A 15,668-nucleotide genomic window follows, 5' to 3' on the forward strand; every position below is an offset into this window, starting at 1 on the left:
CAGTTTCTGGAGCATAACTTAAGTTCTATTTGACCCACAGTGTTCAAACTTCATAGGTTGAGTGTTCATATAGGCAGAAAAACTTCTATTAATTTTGTTGTCACAAGGTCAAAGGTCAAGGTCACTATTACCTAAAAACTGAAAACAGTTTCCGGAACATATCTTAAGTTCCATTTGGCCCACGATGTTCAAACTTCATTGGATGATTGTCCATATTTGGAAGAAAACCCCTATTGATTTTGGGGTCACAAGGTCAAAGGTCAAGGTCACTATTACCTTAAAACTGAAAAAAGTTTCTGGAGCATAACTTAAGTTCCATATGCCCACAATATTCATACTTCATTGGAGGATTGCTATTTGAACGAGGTAATAATTTATTTAATTCTCATGTCTTACAAATGCTTCACCGTACTAAAAAACCATACTTTCGGGCATATAATCCTTCGCTTAGCGGTGCTCTTGTTTTTATTGGATCTCTTTGATCTATAAAACCTCACAAGTAACGTATTTGCACCCCATAGGCAACCCTTTTTCCCACAATAACAAGTCTGTACGTAATGAACATGGATATCCATCCCATAATGTCACTTGAGTTCGTGCGGACGTACGTCTGTCCGTTCTTATGTTGTGACGCACGTAGCTCAAAAGGTATTTGACCTAGAGTCATGAAACTTTACAGGAATATTGGTAAGCATGTGTAGTTGTGTGCACCTCAGTCTTTGCGTATGGTTTTATTTAGTATTTTTTTAATTATAAAAAATGCAATTTTCAAATTGTGTCGCACGTAGCTCAGAAAATATTTGACCTAGGAACATGAAACTTTACAGGAATGTTCCTCATTATGTAAAGTTGTGCACCTGGTGTTTCGCTTGTGGATTTATTCTGTTTTGTCAGAGTAAATGCTCTTGACTTAGTAAAAAATTTTCAATTTTCAATTTGTGTCGTGCGTAGCTCAAAAGTGTTTGACATAGGGTCATGAAACTAAACAGGAATTTTTGGTCAGCGTGTATAGATGTGCACCTAGGGGATTTGCCTGTAGAGTTATTCAATATTTGTAGAGTTATTGCCCTGAACTTAGTAAAAAATTGCTCTTTTCAATTTGTAATTTGTGACACGCGTAGCTCAAGTATTTGACCTAGAGTTATGAACCTGATCAGCATGTGAAGTTATGCACCTCAGGCCGTATTCTTAAAGAATCTTAAGTGAAAAATTTCCCCTTTACTCAAAATTTTCCCTTAAAATCATATGAGTTTTATTCAGTATTTTCAAAGTTATTACTCTTGAAATAGAAAAAAATTTGGAATTTTCAACTTGTTCATACATATCTCAAATTGTATTTGATCAGTAGTCTTGAAAGTTTCCAAGAATGTCGGTCAGCATGCGTAGTTTTGCACCTTAAGGTTTGCTTGTGAATTTATTCAGTGTTTGTAGAGTTTTTGCTTTTGACTTAGTAAAAGATTTTCAGTTTCTAACTTACGTCGCGTGTAACCCCAAAAAAAATATTTGACCTATAGTCAGTAGATTGACAAAACAGTGGAGTTTTGGGGCCCCGTGTCCATAGATACATTTCTAGTTTTGACATTACAATTTGAAATACTTCCCCATAAATTTTGTGTATTGGTTGAATTATGAAGAAAAGTTAAAAAGTTAAAATACGAAAAATATGTTTTCTCTGAGAAAATACGGAAAATGAAAATACGTCTTTTTTTAAATCAATATTTAAAATATTGAATTTACAAGTATATAATAAATGTACTCATTTGTTGTTTACTTAAGCTCTAGAAACTGTATGACTGCAAGAACAGCGACAGGCAATGATGACATTGACCCTTATGCAAACGACCTTGCAGGTCAAGTTTACAACCCTGACACCCAATGTGAGATGATGGTAGGAAAAGGATCGTTTTTGAACAGGGTAAGGATACTCTGATGTCATTTGATAATATGTCAACATTAACAAGATTTTATCATTCCCATTTTAAAGACAAATGGTGTATTGCTTGCAATTGTCGGTCTTCGTTTCTGTTAAACATGGCGATGTAAATTAACCTTTCGACTGCCTAGTATAATCAACTATATTAAGTATAGACACCTAATATTTTAGCGTAAATGGCACAGTTACCTTGATTATGAAAACCGGCTCCGCTCATCAACTTGTGAACCATTTAAACACTTCGCCATAAATCTTAACAAGATTATTAAGAAGATCCTTATTGTTTTTAAGCGTCAGTATGTACAGGTCAATGTCTCTTGAATGTTGAATTTAAAGCCACATTTTGTTTCAGAAACAAACTTTCACTTCTTAAGAAAGATCAAACTTGAGTTCTATAATGTTTAAATAATGGCTTTAAAGTATGTTCGATGCTTGTTACATGAAGAAAGTAGCGATAAATTTGAAGTTATTTGTCATATAAGGAGCAAAATGCAAACAAACTAGTAATTTGACTTCCATACAAAAACATAACTGTACGTATTGACAAAAAGCACAATATGAAAAAGATAAGGTAATTGGCCAACGGGTAACCTTTTACACCAACAATAAAAAGTTTTGATAAATAAAAATAATAGCATTCTGAGGTATAATGGGCCTTTAATGTGAAAAACATTCAATACGTAATCATTTGATCCACAACCTTCAAACTTTAAAGAATGATCAAATTCATAAAGTAAAAGAGCCATGCTGTTGTTTTTGCACTAAGCTGTGTTGAACCTCAATATTCACAAAAAAGACTTCAACACACGTTTGAAAAATTCGCTCGAATTCCTTACACGTGTGTGACAAGTTCGTACGAATTTGGCACACATTTGTGAATTATTCGCTCAGCACCTTTACCAACCTCCCCCCCCGCCGCCAAGCAGAAACGAATTCGTCACGTGTTAATGGCTAGATTTTAATGAAACTTCTTTATCAAGAGAAGATGAGAATATCGTTTAGGTTACCGGGTTCGACCATTAAACACAGAGTTATTACCCCTGATTCGTTAAACAATAATATTTAAGTTATTTTCGTTTCCGAGCTATTTTGGAAACACTATTGGCTTGATTTAAGTGAAATATGACGTTGTACTTTGAAATAACAACCGTGGAAAAAACAATGAAAAAAAAAAAACCAAATATCATCCATAAATGCATAAAAGAAACAGAAAATTTGTTAAATTCAGTGAAAGATCATTTGTTATTTCACTAGTGATCATATAAATCAATGTTTTCATATTGATTTTTATGATCACAAGTTAAGTTGTAATCTATTCCGTATGTAGAATCAAGTTTTCTTCACAATCTGGTAAAGCTTTTGATATATTTCGCTTGATAGACTGCAACTTTTAGTGCATTACATCGATTCAGGGTCAGCTTGGACCTAAAACTTACTCTGCCTCCGAGTCAGCTCGGCCCTTTTCTAACTCGGTCCACTTTTCAATGTATTAATATATTGGTTTGTTTTATCACTCTTTATTGTTGGAACCACATAATTAATATCTGGACTTATTCAGAAACGTGGAAAGATATTTTCTTTAATTATTATTACATTTTTGGGGGTGCTTAACTACCTTTTGAACACATCTCTATTAGCTTTCTAAGCTGGACAAAATAGGTCCAAAACTTGCCATGGTATACAGGAAAAATGTAGTTATTGGCAAAAAATGATATTTTTCTATTTTGTGATCATGATTTTTGCAAGCGACTGGAGGTACTGCCCAAGTCCTGTAATGAGTTAAATCCTGTCCAATGAGAGTCAAAGAATGTGCATAAATATAGTACCAACATTATTAAGTCATATGTGAACTTACTATCATAGAACGCTACAACAAACAATATATTGCAATATGTTTTTTTTTTCAAATCAGCTTTAAAATGCTTCAAACGGCAAATATATTGTAAGAACTTTGTATGCATATGAAATATGAATACATACTTTTTTCTCATGTACGTAATTTTCCCGTATTATGGCGTAATCACCATGTTGACAAGGTAAGCAGGTAAACATTGCGAAATTATGTTCACTGTTGAATACGACTGTATGATATTCATTGTTTATATTTCACTATACTTTGAAAAATAATTGCAATCTGGTGTAACAATTACTTCATCCCTTTGTATTTCCCTTTAGTGATTAATAATGCATAAAATCGTGTGAAAGAAATCCGATACAACTCGGCCCTTGTCTAACTATATTCTATCTTTAACTAATATAAAATGAAAAAGTAATGTTTAAACTTAAAGAAAAAAAGGTTCCACTGGCCTGGGGTTTGATACCATTACTCTCAGTTCATTGCTGTTGGTAGATATTCTAGTCTATAAAGATACTCAAGTATGTTATATATAATAGGGTTGGTTTTTTTTATCTTGAAGCAGCATGCCTCAAAGTTATTGCTATTTTTCATGAAAATTTGAAAAAAATGTATATCAAAGTAAAATATTGTGAAGTAAACAAGGAAAGTAAAGACTATTGTACATATTGCTTATGACACAATCCATATTATTTACAAAAAAAGACTCCAAAATATGCAAAAATAGCCCGGAGATAGTCAGACTGTAGAAATTTTGGGATCATTTGAATATTGCAAAATCAGTCATTAATGGCACATCGAGGGCTCAGCGCAAGACTATTCTAACTCAATATTTTTCAGAAAATGTTTTTTTTGTCATTTTCTTGATTCTACATACGGAATAGATTACAATATTTTTCAGAAAATGGTTTTTTGTCATTTTCTAGTATAAATTCCTTCAATGCATGTTTTGTTAAAAAGAAATAATTTATTTCCCATTATTTTTAAGTTTTAAACATTTTAAGAAAATATTCTATCTGGTTATATAATAAATATAGTGCAAAACTATTCTAAGTCAAGTTAGAATAGTTTGACAATCACTTTTAAGTTAAAAACTTGATATTCCTTTATGCAAGACTATGCTAACTTCAAGTTAGAATAGTCTAGCGAAATTATAATTGCTCTTAACAGAAGTTATTGCTATTGGAACTATTTTAACTGAAAATAAACAAAGTTTGATGATGTCATCACAAGCTTTCGTGATGTCATAAATTCCAAAAATATTTATGACACTTTTTGTATGATCATATTTTACAGAATTTTACAGTTTACAAACATATTCTTGCGTGTTTGTTGTTGTTGTTCTTTTCAAGATGAAGAAAATTAATTTTGATTCCTCATTATTTTATACTAAGTGTAACAGTCAATTTAAAACACTTGTAAAGATTAATTTATTTTACGGACTGCATGACATTCAAATTCTCTGAACAAAGAACAAAAAAATAAAATATCAGAACTCAGTATTATACAATATTAGAAGAAATCTTCCCTTTTTAGTCTGGATGAAGAAAGTGACATTAGTGATCCTGGATGAAGAAAGTGACATTAGTGGTCCTGAGTACTGGCTTTCAGTGAGTTTCAATAAAACAACAGAAGAATAAAAATAGCTTTATATCAATACAACCATGCAAAAATCCTCTCTGAATAAAATCCAATTCAAAAATAATAAATACATTGATTTGAATGAAGTGTTGCCAGTATGCACAAATTATCAACCTTTATTTAGGAAGCTTTAAGGTGTATTAAACCGTTCAAAATTTCTTGGGATAAGAAGACCACTGTAAAATACCCATATCTTGACCAAAATACACTGTTTCAAATTATTTGTGTGTCTCAAAAATTCTGGACAATCACAACAGATAGGTAACCAGGCAAATTACCTCAGTGATGAAACACTAAGCATTCACATCCATATGGTGTATGGGTTGAGTCCCCTTGTTCCCATTTTTTTCTGTATGTGGAACATTTGAGTGCTGACAAGTTTTATCATCATTATTATAGCAACTATGCAATGAATACTTTTGTGATATGATATTTTTAAAATTCTTTTTAAATGCTCATATGAGAACAGAAAAAGGAACAAGCAAAAAGGCAACAATATGTCTGTAACAGTATTAAAGTATTAAAACAGTATATAATATTAAATCCTGGGATAAAGTATGCAAAGTGGGCGATAATATTTCTGACAATCAGTGTTTATGAAAGCATGCAGTTTTTATAGAAAGGCCCTTTTCAGTCTGACTAAAGATCAGATCTACTTATTTCTTACATGTTGATCTGATTACCCCCGTATTTGTTTAATTTTCATTGTAATTTGGATTTCCCAGAAAAGCTATTTTTAGCAATGAAATAAAACCGTCCTTTACAGATAAGAATAAGACGAAGTATCAAAATATCGTTTTCTGTTAAAGTAAACATATTGTTGATTTTTGATAAAAAAAATGTTGAAGTAATGTGAAATACACTGGAAATTAATGACTAAATTTTTAATGGGCATTGTTGTTTTGCCAGTTTACCTGCCGGCTATTTGGACAACACCATGTTTGTTCTCGAAATTGTGAAAATGACCTACTCAGTAATGGTTTTCCAGCCGTTAAATTTAGAAACCATATCACTTTCAAAATTGTGTAAGCTCGACGATGATTAGCTGTTTAATAGGTTATGAGAAGGTGACAACCTATTGGTGGTCGTCAGATCCTAAAGCATAGTGTTAATTGGGAGCTGATTTAATCATATTGAAGCCCATTCTTACATTTGCATGCAATTTATGCTCAACATTTTCGTTATTTACAGTGAAAATAGATTGCCTCCTATTTCTTAAAGGAATTTATAATATGTTTAGAAGTTGGGTAAGAAAAGGGAAGAGAAATGAGAAGAAACTCTTAAAGCATCTCGTCTAGTACCAGTACTCTTAAAGATTCTAATTATTACCAGATCAAATAGCATGACTTAAGTTTTCAAGCCTGAAGATTTATTTCTTAACATAAGGATTGTTTTTTCCAAAGCAGCACATTCTTTTACATTATGACAATTAAGTAATACTACAATATTATGACACTTAATTACTACTAAAATATGTCTTCTAAAGTTCTCAAGAGTTTCATTAAATTTTGCGTTTTGTATTTAAATACACTTTTAAAATGTCAGTTTCTAAGAAATTGTAAATTTTGATTGGCTAACTTTGTAAAATTTAAAAAAATATGTTTTCCTGGTGCATAATTGTCAATTTTATTATGTTTCAATAGTGCCTATCATTTATTGAACATATCTACATGTAAATAAGTTACTGGTACAAATGTTAAAAGAATAAAATGTTTCCTTAGATAAAATATTTCATTTATTTTAAAGTGGGGGTTTAGTATATTAGAAGAGACAGATTGAAATATATTTGAAATTCATAAAATGAACATCCAATGCAATATTTTGACTTAGCCACAAGTGAAAATATAACACTGCTGGTGTTAACAAATAAATTAGATGAAATATTATTTCATCTTACATGCAAAATAAACAAATTTTGCATTCATTTCATATGTTTTTAATGGTTTTAATGCACTTTGATTTCTTTCTGCATATCATCATATAGGTACCGTATCTACATAGTCATTTCACTTCAAAAATGTCTGTTATTTCGTAAAGGTTTACAGGATTATTTTTCAACAAGAACGTTTACTATGTGACATCATGGTTTTATGACATCATTAATAAAGTGTAAATGTCGTTATTTGGCAAAGGTCAGAAAAAAAATATTAAAACCGATAAAAAGCATGGAATTAATAGAAAATTTGTGTTTTTTTTTGTATGCAAGATCATATTATATTTGTAAAATTATAGTCACAGAACAATGTTTCTATAAATTGAATTAATGATACTATGATATGTCTTTTAGATTTGTGAAATGTCTAATATGTTCGTAAATAATTCTCAATAACATCATGTATTTCTTACCAGTACCTATTTAAATTAAAAATAATAATAGACTTAAAGCTGCATGCCTCCAAATGAACTAAAATATTTCAATAAAAGCAAACTTAGAACAAAAGTATTCAGACTTTAAGAAAAGTAAAAAGATTCAAAATAAAATTAATAATTTTCATGTTATGTGTGATTCATGACCGATTTTGCAGTATTATTCAGCACTTGCTCTTTTTTGGTAATTATTATGAGTTGTAAGTGCTGTTTGCAATGTGAAAAGTATTTTCTTTTTTCACTTCACAATATTTTACTTTATAATACATTTTCAAATTTTTCATGAAAATTAGCATGATTCTACAGGCGTGCTGCTTTAAAGGATAGTAAAATTCCTACAATGAACGGTTAAAGCAGTCCTTTAATTATGCATCAACAAGGATGCATTCACAGTCCAAGCATGCATGCAATGCTTTCTAGCACAAAGTACCATGTGTTCATCATTTCATTATTTGTGACATTGCAGTCACTTATTTTTACAGGGTGCCCTGTAAGAGTCATGCGTATAAAAAACTTTGCAACAAGGGCTTTTGCCTCAACATGAGGTTTAATATTAAGAATCTGCAGATTTCACTTTTAAGAATTTGTATAAACACAAAAGATATGACTAGAATGAAAATTATTACCCTCATTTGTGTTTGTATGAGATAATAAGTCAAAGTTGGCATCACTTGTACCTACTATATATTTTAGTAGGGTATAAATTACCAATAATTATGCAAATATGTAACAATATCAAATTATACTATATAATATGGTCTTAGAACAGCCCCAAACCCTAATATCCTTTCAAAAATATTATTTAAGAAATCAAATTTACTTTAAAAAAGTTAACATATATTCTAACTTGATAGATAAAAGACATTCTTAACTTTTAAGTTATTGCAATAGTAATCTATCTTAAGATAGCATGGTTTTGCACAATATTTAGGAATCAAAGGGACATATTTTACAGTGTTAAAGTATTCTAACTTAAGATAGAGAATAGTTTTGCACAATAAATATTCAGGAAAAAGTAGCTTTTCTAGTGCAATTCAAGGCTATGTTAACATGTAGGCAATAAAATGCATATTTTACACTTTTCTTGAAAAAATGAACATGTACACAACTTATTACTATTTTTTGATAAGATTGGTTGTAATTTTTTTCTTCAAAAAATGACATCACAATAAAATAACATATTTTTTCCGTTTCCTGATTTTTCAAAATACAAGTTAGAATAGTCTTGCGCCGAGCCCTCGACATAATGTAAGGTATTTCTTGGACTTTTAACTTTTCTTAATATCTGTTTTATCAAATTTGATTTTCTTATGGCATATCTGGAGGCATGGAACAAATAATTCTAAATGTAATTGTTTCATAGAGAAATAGTTGTTTGATCACCATTTTAGTTTTTGTTACTGTTTGAAAAAGAAGCTTTGAGTTGAAAAATATGGAATATTTTGTTAAATCTTTGTTAGGCTTGTCCATCCGATAGAAGATTTATTTAAAAATGTTAGGACTAAGACTGCATAGAAATTATGATGTTAAGCAAAAACAACCCTTTAAATTGAAAGGGCATAAGTTTGACTCTTTTGCAAATTTCACAAGAAGTTTCATTTATATTTATTTATTTAGAAAAATTATAATTGCCCATGAATGTACCGAATATGATAAGAGAATTTTCTATGAATGCCTATTGATACTTTTGATTTCTATAAAGGTTTATGTTAATAGTATGATTATTTATACAGTGTGAATCCATCATTTTAAACTGCTTTGGAAATATATATTTGGTTCCTTTGCATACACTTTTTTGATATAGCAAAAATCTGTAATTTATGTAGCTCTGATGAAAAATTTGGCAAATTGTGTTACATGCTTATTGATTGTTGTTAGTACATTCATTACTATGATAATCACTGGTTGCAGAGTTTTATTATTACACTTCTGCCTGTTTCATTTAAAACTTTTTTTGTTGAAAATGGTGAAACATATTCAGTAGATTTTAAGGCAGCTGATATGAATAAGGGCACGTGTTTAGCTAAAAAAAATATTTCGAGCTATTGCTACAGTCAAGTTGCTGTTCCTGCACAAGTTGCTTACCAGAAACTTTAAATTTAGCCATTATTTTTAATGGATTGTCTTCATTCTTAGACACAATAATTTTTTGACAAGATAATCAAGAAGACCAGACTGAAGTTGACCTTGATTCATGAATTATATTGACCTTCGAGATCAAATGTATGAATTTTGATTTTGAATTTTTATTTTCTTCAAACTTGTAGTTTAAGGCATAAAAGAGAATCAAACTCAATATGACTTTAATGTACTTGATGATAAAATTATTGAATTTCACAGTTTTTTGCTAGAATTTACCATTTTTTTGCTTTGATTTTTACATTGCATCAGCATAGTGAAGGTCATAATATGGTTACTGTCCAGCATGACTGGTGGAGTAAACAACCTTGACCACTCTGTCACAGACACTCCTTCTAACAAGACATCCAAAAAGATTAAATGGAACTTGACCTTGGATTTAATTTTTGACATACTATTGTTTTTGCCTTCGCCATCTGACCATCCGTCAGGTCGTCTGCATTAAGCTTGTCAGGCCTTCACAGGTCAAACTGCTGGTGGAATTTCAACCGTGATCAATTCTATCTGTAGTTATGCACATAACCGGCAAGTTCCGATTCGCTGCTCAAAATGGCCACCAGAGCTAAAAATAGAAAAATGTTGTCCGGCCTTCACAGGTCAAACTACTGGTGGGATTTTAACGAAACTTTACAGGATTGATGAATTCGATCCTTAGTTATACACATCGCCGGCAAATTCCACTTCGCTGCACAAAATGACCACCAAAGCTAAAAATAGAAAAATCATGTCGACTTTCACAGGTCAAACTACTAGTGAGATTTCAACCAAATTTTACAGTATTGATCAGTACCATCCCTAGTTATGTACGTTGTGTACATCGCCGGCATGTGAAGCTCTGCTGCAAAAAATGACTACAAGATCTAGAAGTAAAAAAATCTTGTTGGCTTTCACAGGTCAAACTACTGATGGGATTTCAACCAAACTTTAAAGGAGTGATCAGTACCATCCCTAGTTGTGCATATTGCCTGCAAGTTCCGTTTCACTGCACAAAATGGCCGCCCCAGCTTAAAATAGAAATCTTGTGACAGGTCAAACTACTGGTGGGATTTCAACCAAACTTAATAGGAGTGAACAGTACTATCCTTTGTTGTGCATATCGCCAGCACGTTTAACTTTTCTGCACAAAATGGCTGTCAGAGCTATAAATAGAAAAATCTTGTTCAGCTTTCACAACTGCTGGTTAGATTTCAATGAAACTTCACTGGAGTGAACAGTGCCATCCCTAGTTGTGCACATTGCCGGCATGTTTTGTTTCACTGCACAAAATGGCTCCCAGAGTTCAAAATAGAAAAATCTATCGCATGTCAAACCGCCAAAATTCAAAGGAGTGATCAGAACCATACACAGTTTTGAGAGACATGTTTTTGTGACAAATATGATAAACAAGATCATCAAAGAAAGGCGGCTTTCAATGAACGCAGCCCAACCCTTCAAATTCATATATGGCCTTGACCTTTATTTGATAAAAACATCTTTGGAGTCAGCTGGAATTGTCATTACTATGTTATTTTTTAGAGGTTTGATTCATGCTTGGGCAAACAAACACAAAACAACATGTTGAATTTTTCTGATATAACTTTGATCTTTAAATGAAAACCCCCAAGATTAAACAATTGAAATTCGCTCACATTGTCATAACATTGTTTTTGTGCATGATTTGATTCATTCTTGGACAAAAGAACACTTATTATTTAACTATGACCTTTACTTAAATGTGTTGACAGTCAAATTCAAATTTAATTTATACATTTATATTATGTTCTCTAGGAGTACTCTAATAGATATAACAATATTCTCCTACGGATGTGTTTGACTTTCAATATTAAAAAAAGCCGAGCATGGCCCAAGCTGGATAGTGGCTCTTGTTTTCAATGCCAACTACATTATACGAGGGACGGTCAGAAAAATATCCGGATTTTTGACTCGTTCTCGAAAAACATTCAACATTAAAGAAATATCTTTCTACTCTTTTTCAAAATATTCTCCACCTACGTCTACGCATTTTTGCCATCTTCGTGGGAGCTTTTTTATTCCCGCTGTGAACTATGACGTAGACCTATGTTTTAGGTACTGTGTAACAGCAGATATCAAAGCCGCCCTGGTATTATATTTCTTTCAAGCAAGCAATTTTTTCAGTTCTGGAAACAAATAAAAGTCACAGGGGGCGAGGTCTGGGCTATACGGAGGGTGAGACAAAATTTGCCATTTGTAAGAGTTGATAACCTCCACTGTAGCTGCGGCGGTATGGGAGGGGGCGTTATCGTGAAGGAGGAGGACATTTTTCTGTGCTAACCTGGGACGCATTTGCTTCAGCTTTTCTCTGAGATTTTTCAGAATTACTTCAGAAAAGTACTTGGGCGGTGACAATTTGACCTTTTGGAATGAAATGAGTAAGTATCATTCCTCGTGAATCCCAAAAGGCAACAAGAATGACTTTGCCAGCCAAAGGAGACAGCTTAAACTTTTTAGGAGGTGGGGAACCAGCTCGTTTCCATTGCTTTGACTGAGCTTTTGTCTCAAGTTCGGAATAATGAACCCACATCTCATCTCCAGTGATAATGCGGTTCAAAAACTTATCTCCTTTACGATTAAAACGACTTAAATGTTCTTTTGCATTGCCTACTCTGGTTGCCTTTTGATCTGCGGACAGGTGTCTAGGCACCCACCTGACACTAACCTTGCTCATGCCTAGGTGTTCGTGTAAAATCTTGTTTGCCGATGCCTTACCGATGCTAAACTTGTTGGCTACCTCATCCAAAGTTACTAGACGATTTTTGTTGACAGAAGCTTTAACATTTGCTACCATTGTTGGGGTCACCGCCTCAGCTGGCCGCCCAGTCCTAGGCCTGTCACAAACACTTGTTTTGCCTTCACGAAACTAAGAAACCCAGTTGAAGAAGGTTGAACGTGATACACATTTATCAGAAAATCCTTTTTAAGCCTCTGAAAGATGTGGCAGGACTGTTAACCTTCTGCAACCAGAAACTTTATTACAGAGCGTTGTTCCTCTAACAAAGAGTCCATGATAGACGAAACATCTATCATATATCAGAGGGCAAAATACTGTGTATACACAACTATCAGTGAAAATAAACTGATCAAGTAATTGGCGAATGAATGTAGTTTTCACCAATTTATAATGTGTGTATATAGCTGCACGTGGAAAGAGAGGAGCATGAAAAGTCCGGATATTTTCTGACCGTCCTTCGTATGTATCCATTCCAATTTACATTCTCACATGTTTTATGTATTGTGCTTGAAAGGTTTCTACAAAAAATAAGTTTGTTCTTACAGTCCTGGTTTTATTTTAGAAATAATTTATAGACAGTTAAAGTGTCTGTTTATTTTCTACTTGCATAAGCATTTCTTGGAATTAATATAGTATGTACACTGAGTTATGTGTTATACACTCACATAAGGAAGTCCTTTACATGAAAATTGGTTAAAAGACAAATTTAGATAAACTTAAACAAATAAAGTTTCAAAACAAATTACAATGTCATATTTTGAAATATATATATACGAATTGCAGGTCCAGTATGCTAACCACTGCACCACAGTTATTTTTATAAATAGCTCGCCGCTATGGTAATTAAAGTGATAAAGTTAAAAATAATTCAAATATATCAGACCAATTAGCACGAAGAGCAAAGTCCGCTGTGGTGTAGTGGTTAGTATACTGGACCGGCAATCCAGAGACACGTGGTTCGAGTCCCGGCTGCGGCATGTCGATTTTTCGTGCGATTTTTCTATGTATAATTTTCCCCTCATGACTTTCTTTCTTTCGTATACATTCATGCTTGGGCGGGAATGGTCTTATAAAACAATAAATGTGTTTGCCATTAGATATTTGTAATAAGAAAAATTAATAGTAACTGAGTTAGCCAACTGCGGTAAAAGAAGCTATGAATAGCTCGCCGCTATGGTAATTAAAGTGATGACGTCACAATAAAGTTAAAAATAACTTAAATATATAAGGCCAAATAGCACGAAGAAAAAGCAACGTCCGCTGTGGTGTAGTGGTTAGCATACTGGACCGGCAATCCAGAGACCCGTTCGGTCATAATGACATTTTTTTCGAAATTTTGTTTTTTACTTATTATTGTAGAGAATTTCGTTTTGAAAATGACGGTGAAAACCGTTTTCAAATCAAAGGGTTAGTCATTGAGATATACCAATTTAAAGAACGTCATATATTTGATCACTTTGTTAACAAATGACGTCGAAAAATTGAATTGACGTTTAACGTTGTTAATTGGAAAATTAAAAAGGCAATTATATCTAAATCTTAACTTCATAACATTAGACTAAGTATGTTTAAGCTGTAAAAAAAATAGTAATTAAGTTATGTAAACTATAGACTTCCCGCTTATTGCGATTTTAAGCGTTGCTTAGCAATGTTATAACAACACCCATAAGCGAGTCATACATGGCGCAAATAATTGTTGTTTTTTCAACTATTACAACACTATATACCTTTAATTTGGACAAAATTATTCATTATCTTTACGGGAAATTTTCAGACTATATACTGCTTGAAAAACAATATTGCAGACTATATATATATTATAAGATCAGAAGGCACAGGTGTGTTGGTGGGTTTTAATATGCCCGGGTCGCATAGATTGAAATCAGACAAATTTTTAGGTATATACCAAAAGAAATAAATCAACAACAGTATAAGTCTACGTTAACGTTTAATACTTATGGAAAAAAACATAGACAGTTAAATAAAAAGTTCTATTTTTCTTTATGACAGACACAATGACCTTCTTTTTTAACAACAAACAACAGTTCTGGATACTTCAAATCAGCACTTATAACAGTGCATCTTAATCACTGATAATATGATTAACTGTCTTGACTGACGAACACATGCACACTTCGCGACACTGCTGACATTCCCACGGGCGTAATAACGCTTGGATGAACACATGAACTGAACCGGAATCCGTGTTCTTTCAAGACTTGAATCTAATATTCCTCGCCTTCATGTTTTATTTTGGCCATAACCACAACCGGTGTGTTCGACTGGAACCGGAAGTGCAGGAATTTTCTATCAATAGAAAAATGATAAATATCCGTAATGAAAAATGCCGCAAACTGATTTCTTTATATGCTTTAATGAATAAAAAAAACAACATTATTTAGAGCACATTTACATCTCGTTGAGTTTAAAGAACGGAAGAGCTTTGACTGTTTTTAGAGCATTACAGTAAACTTGGTCACATGACTGATTTTCATAAACGGTAAATGTGTGTAAAATATTTTTTTTGTAAAATAAGACCATCCGTACATATTTTAAACCTTAAACCAGTAAAAAATGTTACAGAATTTATCTCACATTAAAGTGTATTAGCTGGATATATGTTGCGAATTCCCTCGGCATAATATTTTGTTCCGGAACATTTTATGCTGATCACGAACAATATACATGTGGAGACATTCTATGTAACAACAATTGCTATTAATATGTGATTACAGAACTATTTCCTTATGTTTTTTTCCTAATTTTATACAGTATATTTAGCTTATTACTCTTTAAGGACCTCTTTATACAGTATCTACATTTTCTTCATGATATAAAGTTAAAGTAAATCAAAGAAGAAAATAAAGCTACGTGTAAACGATTAAAAAAATTACCCCTAAATTTTCATGTTTAAGATATTTTCTGAGTCTGAAGTTCTGAGTTTCAACATTTTCATTTAAGTAAGATAAACATAGGTAACCTTA

At 32.3% G+C, this 15,668-nt stretch overlaps 1 protein-coding gene across 4 annotated transcripts in view; it reads left to right on the forward strand.

Moving 5' to 3' along the window:
• LOC132745835 (uncharacterized) overlaps positions 1-15,668 on the forward strand; it is a 146,133-nt gene that overhangs the window by 99,920 nt on the left and 30,545 nt on the right. For all 4 annotated transcript variants that reach the window (XM_060734824.1, XM_060734826.1, XM_060734825.1 and 1 more), the window contains one exon: positions 1,777-1,915. In XM_060734824.1, coding sequence (XP_060590807.1) covers positions 1,777-1,915 — 139 coding nt within the window. The remainder of the gene's footprint in view (positions 1-1,776; positions 1,916-15,668) is intronic.

Source organism: Ruditapes philippinarum, unplaced genomic scaffold, assembly GCF_026571515.1.
Source record: "Ruditapes philippinarum isolate M1 unplaced genomic scaffold, ASM2657151v2 ctg1753_1_1_1_1, whole genome shotgun sequence".
Taxonomy (NCBI): Eukaryota; Metazoa; Mollusca; class Bivalvia; order Venerida; family Veneridae; genus Ruditapes; species Ruditapes philippinarum.